Below are 6,410 nucleotides of genomic sequence, written 5' to 3'. Positions count from 1 at the left end.
CTTACAAACGCTTTACCGCCACCTCGTGGACTGCAACATGAATCAGTAGTTTAGCAAGGGAAAAAGGTGCCTGTTTCCTTGGAGTATTTAATGAAGTGACTTAAAAAAGTATTCATCATTGATGAATACTTTTTTGGCGCTTGCAGAAACCTCGATGTCAAGCCATTATTTTTCTGGATATTGTAAAGATATTTTCCTGTATTATCAATGGCCCAGTCCCCTTACCGACACTTTGTATACTTTGAGGACTTGCTCAGCTAATACATCGACAGTAAACTTACTTTTCCTTCTATTCCTGGATGTTCCAATCGAACCAAACTATCCGGCTTTTAGAATGCAGACTGTATGATAATGACCATTGTGAAGAAGACCTTGTCTGTACAATGTAAGGTATTTAATGATGAGTTGAGCTGTTTAACTATCAGATGCAATCAGTGGGTTATTTTCATTTGACATGTGTGTAACAAGAAGGCCGGACCCAAATGGAGACAAAAGAGCTTTAATGAAACTTTCCGAACAAGAAAAGGTGCTGCAATGGTGAGACATGGTAATTCAAATACAGTAGCCAACTAATAAGTCCAAGCAAAAAACGGAATCCAACAGAAGTAACAAATAAATAAAAAAGAAAGAAAAAAGACCAAAAGGGGGTAAAAACACAAAGAGCAATGAAAAACAAAGAAATGTAGAACGCAGGTAGCACCAGCATCCAGGAAATCTGAACAGGCAAAATATATATATATTTCCATATTTTACCATTCATAGATTAGATTATTGCAATAGGACTGTTATGCCCACTGTGTTACTTTTTAACCTTTTCCTACACAAGATTTGGTGTAGGTGGTCACCTAATCAGTACCTAATTAAGTTGAGTGCACACACGCACTTCTTTTTGGATTATTGCTTATGCTTCACTTTAGTCTAAGTAGGTGGTGATAATTTAGTAGTTGAGCATGAGCCATCTGATACCAACTGTGTAGGGTTAAACTATCATTTTTAATTCAGATTATTAATTAAATGAATATATGCATTTAATATATTTAATATGTTAAATATATTTTGAGTTATATTGTACTCAAAATAACACCCTTGCAATGGCCTGGGTGCTCTTTGGACCCTTACGCAAGTTTGACTGTGCCTCACTCTAGCCCTTGTCCCCTTCAGGGGTTCCAGTGTTATCAGATCCTACTTAAAGGATCAAGTTTCTAGGAAGATTGCGTTGCACTCTGCTAAACTACTTTGTGATGTTTTTCACTGGCTGGGTGCCTTCTCCAGTTGAAACTCACTCCACAAGATGTCTCTAATTACCTGGCGGCCCGGCATAGCAGAGGATCTCTGCTCCGTGAACTGCTGCTGCTGAGTCGTTACACTGGGCTGATGCTATTGTGTCACAACCGGCAGTCAATATGACCAATGCAGGAATTACTCACTCCCAGAAGTCTTCAGGATCATCAAGATGTTTTGTGGCCAAACTGAGACTAGTCTTTATGTTCTTTTTGCTCAGCAGTGGTTTTGGTCATTGAACTCTTCCATACAGGCCATGTCAGCCCAGTCTCTTTCTTATGGTGAAGTCATAAACTCTGACCTTAACTGAGCCAAGTGAGGCCTGCAGTTCTTTAGACGTTGTCGTGTTTTTTTTTTTTGTGATCTCTTGGATGAGTCGTTGTTGAGCTCTTGGGGTAATATTGGTTGACCAGCCACTCCTGGGCAGGTTCTCACTGTGGTTCTCAAAGCTTTAGAGATGTTTTTAGAATGTTTTCCACACTGATTGATCTCAATTACTTTTTTTTCTTTGTCATCTGTTCCTGAATTTCTTTGGATCTCAGCATAATGTCTGGCTTTTGAGGATCTTTAGGTCTAACTTCACTTTGTCAGACAGGTCATATTGAAGAGATTTCTCATTATCTTTGACTATTATTTAAATTAGTTTGATGATCTGAAACATTTAGGTGTAACAAACATGCAAAGAAACAAGAAATCAGGAAGGTGGGCAACACTTTTTCACACCAGTGTTACGTTGCCAATGTTGTAACAATACAATGTTCTACTGGGAAACATTTGGACCTGGCATTCATATGGCTGGTACGTACATATTTATCACCCACCTAAACCAGACCAGGAGCCATAATCCTATAGATTCTTAGTGCAAAGTGTTGCTCCTAGAGGTCAAGAATCATGATGTTTTCTAAGACTTTGCCCTGAAAGTTAAACCTAGATCCTGGTAAAGAATCTTAGCTCTGAAGAGAGCTTCAAGGTGAGATATGTTAGGAGCAGAGAGGACTTTTAAGAGGCTCAACCCCTGATAGGATGCCCACTAATAACATCCTGTTACCAGACACCAGAGGACACGAGTCACAACTGTGTTGGAGGCACAAGGGAGACCTACATAATACTAAGTAGGTGGTTTTAATGTTGTGGCTGATTGGTGTATTATTGCTATACTGAGGAGTCAGTTTAGTGAATACCTTTACATCCACAGTTGATATACTGATAGATGATCTCCATCTAGTGGTGAGTGGTGATATTGGTACCTGAGGCAACAATTGTTTAATTGTCCCATGCAATGTGACAGTAAAGATTCCTGCTTTTAATTTACCCATTGAATGGGTCATCTTAGACATCACAGCAAGAGTTACCCCTTTTTGATATTACTGATGAAATGTGTTTGTAGCACCATGAGAACTAAGAGGGTATGTTGTAAAGCTGTCCAGACATTGAGTTAACAACAGGAATAATTAAATGTTTGCTTTTGTTTTAATTAGTCCATTCCTTGATACACAACATGTTTAATTGTTATCTTTATTAGGTCAGGGTCACAATAACTCTCCTGTGTTTTCTGCAGTGGTTTGTATTTACAGAAAGTTAGCTTAGATTAGCAGGGACTTAATGCAGCTCATTCACCCCAAACATTCAAATAACAGAAATAATGTTTTTTGACTCAGTATGCCAATACACAGACTAACTGAAGCCAGTTTAACCCATTGTCTGTGTCTTATCATTATGCTTTGACCTTCACAAAAGGGAAGTCTGTCTTTCTCAAACACTGGTTACATTCTTCTGTAAACAGGTCTTCTTTGAAGTTTCAGCAGACGAATATCTAGACATTTCTTCACCACAAAAAGTGACACTGGTGTGGAAGTGTGGATAATGAGAATTTATTAAAAGAACATATGTACATGTTACACATTTGTGTGTTAAGAGTTACAAGAACAATGAACAGTACTATGAGACGGCCCTAAAAAAGAAAAAGAAAAAAAAAAGAAAAAAAATGTGAACCCAAACAAGACAATGATTGTTCTAATGCTACAGGCAGGGTTGGCACCACTGATCAACAGGAAAGATCAATACTGGACCAATTCTAACCTCACAGATAATGAGTTTACTCATAGTTTTGGCATTTGGCATGATACATTTTCCATCAGACCAGAAAACTAGAAGGGATATTAAACGGGGAATGGCCTCCTGCTAATTGAGAATAAGAGCCAATGACCTCCAGAACAACCCAACCTACAACTGGCCAAACCCTGATACACAAAACATCAACAGCAGCAGGTTTCTTTCTTTCTTTTTCTTGTTAGACAATGTGGCAAGTTCCACGTGGTGCCTCCAAAGTGCTCCATTACAAACACAGACATGGTCAGTTTTCCGACCATCTTGTATCCAGCATCAGGCATTTGACAGGCAGTAAGGTGCATACGGCTACGGCAAGTACATTCACACTGAAGAGAGCTTCACTGTGGCTTTGATCCTCTGCCACCAGGCTTCGGCTTTGTCAAGAGAAGTGCAAGGACAGAAACTGAGAGAGAGCCTGATGTCTATGCAAACTTAAGGAATGACTGAGTGTAAAAGGTAAAGCAAACTACCTTTGAGGAATGACAGTTTCATATTCCAAAGAAAACACCCCTCAGTAAAGGGATGAACTATATTGGCAATAGGAGTCAATGAATTCCAGTTCGGCATGGCAACAATCTACAGCTTTGACTGGGCAAACAGCCCAATACCACGACTGACAGGGCTCTCCGAAAGAAAGACAAAACACCATTTCAACTCAACAAGTTTGATCAAAAGGTCCATTAGCCTTCGTGTTTCATTTCCTGTCAGGGGTAAAGTCTCAGTAGATCGTGAGGCTGACCGACCGATTCATCTTCTTTCCAATGAGCCTGGTGGTTCTGGGATTGTACTGAACTGTGGAGCGAGTCAAGATCCTGTCTGTGGATAAAACCTTCTCTTCTGCTGCTGCTCTGGCCTGCTGGGCTTTCTTTAGTTCCCTGTGGAAGATGAGGAAGGACAGTTAAGAGCTAATTTGGTCTGGCTTCATTATCTCTTTCACCATTTAAAATAATATCTTCAGTCTCAAATTGGTTTGGAAGTATTTCATGTCAGAGTTTACCAAATATACAGGCAGTGACAAATCCCTGATGGCTAGAGTTTACTACTCAAGAGGCGTCTGTGCAGTACTTACTTTTGAAGAAGGGCATTCTTGAACTTCTCTGCATTGAGCTCAACTCTGAGCTGGTCTGCGCTCATTCTGGCGGCAGTCAGAAGCACCGGGTGTTTGATGAGGTCAGAGGTTGATGGTCGTCTGGTTGGGTCAGGATGGATCATCAGCTGAAAAAACAAGGGACAACTAGGGTTAAGATTAAATTGAGATGCTTCTAAACATGGAATGCGAAAAATACAGACAGCACAGAGTCACCCATCTACAAGAAATTACAAGAACTATGTTAGGGAATGGATCAGTCAACAATTATTTTCATTGCTGATGACTGCACGTTATCTTCTATGACAAGACTTGTCAAGTAAAACGTCTGAAACTGCGATTTGACTTGATTATTTTTTCGCTCGCAAAAATGTATAACAGTACAAGATGGAAAATATTGGAATTAGTTTAGAAAAAAAAAGAGCTTGGAGCCAGACCGTAACCAAACAACAAAGCAATAACATTAACTCCCAATTTCACAACAACACACTTACTCAGCAGAAAATCAGAAAAAAACGTGTTAAAGGTTACCTTGAGAAGACTGAGAAACTCTGAAGAAAGCACTTGAGGGATGGCGGGGAGTTTGCCCTGTCTTATCTCGTGCCATTTATCTCCGTTGGTAGGGAGAGGATCAGCCCCTGAGGCACTCACGACAGTCAAGGCCAGAGCAAAGATATCTGCCTTTGTCAAATTGCTGTAGTCCTGTGAAAATGTCAAAACAACATGATAAGATTGAAGTCCCTGTTTCGGGATGTACAGATACAAAGGTGCAATAATTTTAAGAAGGAAGTCAGACCTCTTGTAAAATTTCATTGGCCAAGTATCTGCTGTCGCCCTCCTCTACCTGTGGATTGTTCACCCTCGTCACATGTCCAAGATCACCTGGAGAGGGAGCATAAAGCATGAACTGAATGTTTGAACCAACAGGAAATACCAATTACTTTAAGATTGCAAGCTAAAAGGACACTTTCATACAACTAGGAAGTTGACATACCAATTTTGTAGATCACGCTAGTTGTGAGTCCATCATCGTCGTCACATTCGTCGCAGCTTGCTACAGCTTTCCGTGAAATGAAAATATTGCCTAGGACAAAGACGTTAAAGAAGTTAATTTCAGACAAAGAAGTTGATGAAGAAAAAACACAAATATAGATCTTATTAAAAAAATAAATAATGAAAATCAGCGCATCCAAAGCCTATATTAACTATCATGCCATCGAGTGTATTATTTATGCATTAAAAGCAAGTACTCACTGGGCTTGATATCCATGTGCACCAGAGAGGTTGAGTGGATGTACTTAAGTCCTCGTGTGACTTGCAGCAACAGATCTTTCAGCTCTAGCTCTGACAGGAAGCTAAATCGTCTGTAGTTCTCAGTGATGACGTCGGATAGCGTCCCGCCGTTGCAGTACTCGTTCTGGATGAGCATGTGGTCGTCCTCGGCCCAGGCTGAGTAGTAACGCACCACGTGGGGATGCTGGCCCAGCACCGCGTGTGCATACACTTCCCGTAAGGCATTTTGCCTGTAAAAGTGGGGAGCAGACAGATGGTTTTAATTAAGCCTTTGTTGTAAACAACATCTGACCTGTCCATTCCTATACAGTAACTGAGTGCGTTTATGATGAAACTTGAAATGTGTCACTAGTAAACACCAGTTCGCAAGCATTAAACATTCTATAACACAGTGACTAAATTAAGTGTAAAACACCACAGGGCAGAGGTGATCTTATGTACAAATTAAGAATGGACATGATGATTTACTTACTCATCTACTGATCCTGCCAGGGGCTTCTTTGATCTCTTGATGGCATAGATGCAACCATCAAGTCTTTTCACACACTTGAACACAGCACCAAACTCCCCACAGCCTATTTTCTCCAGCTCGAGGAACTCTGAGGTATAGCGAGACATCATGTTGCTTTCCATCATGGTG

General features: G+C 40.3%; 1 protein-coding gene across 1 annotated transcript in view; it reads right to left on the bottom strand.

The window, feature by feature from the left end:
* Window positions 1-3,130: 3,130 nt before the first annotated feature.
* Window positions 3,131-6,410, bottom strand: part of wee1 (WEE1 G2 checkpoint kinase) — a 6,003-nt gene continuing 2,723 nt past the window's right edge. Inside the window, exons 4-10 of the mRNA XM_047596344.1 lie at window positions 6,243-6,410; window positions 5,732-6,000; window positions 5,472-5,561; window positions 5,274-5,359; window positions 5,009-5,179; window positions 4,460-4,605; window positions 3,131-4,265 (exon numbers count right to left, since the gene is read on the bottom strand). The exon at window positions 6,243-6,410 is cut by the window's right edge and continues 5 nt beyond it. Coding sequence (XP_047452300.1) covers window positions 4,109-4,265; window positions 4,460-4,605; window positions 5,009-5,179; window positions 5,274-5,359; window positions 5,472-5,561; window positions 5,732-6,000; window positions 6,243-6,410 — 1,087 coding nt within the window. The 3' untranslated portion in view covers window positions 3,131-4,108. The remainder of the gene's footprint in view (window positions 4,266-4,459; window positions 4,606-5,008; window positions 5,180-5,273; window positions 5,360-5,471; window positions 5,562-5,731; window positions 6,001-6,242) is intronic.

The sequence above is a fragment of the Mugil cephalus genome, chromosome 10 (genome assembly GCF_022458985.1).
Source record: "Mugil cephalus isolate CIBA_MC_2020 chromosome 10, CIBA_Mcephalus_1.1, whole genome shotgun sequence".
In the NCBI taxonomy this organism is placed as follows: domain Eukaryota; kingdom Metazoa; phylum Chordata; class Actinopteri; order Mugiliformes; family Mugilidae; genus Mugil; species Mugil cephalus.
This window is presented reverse-complemented; position numbering and strand designations above follow the sequence as displayed.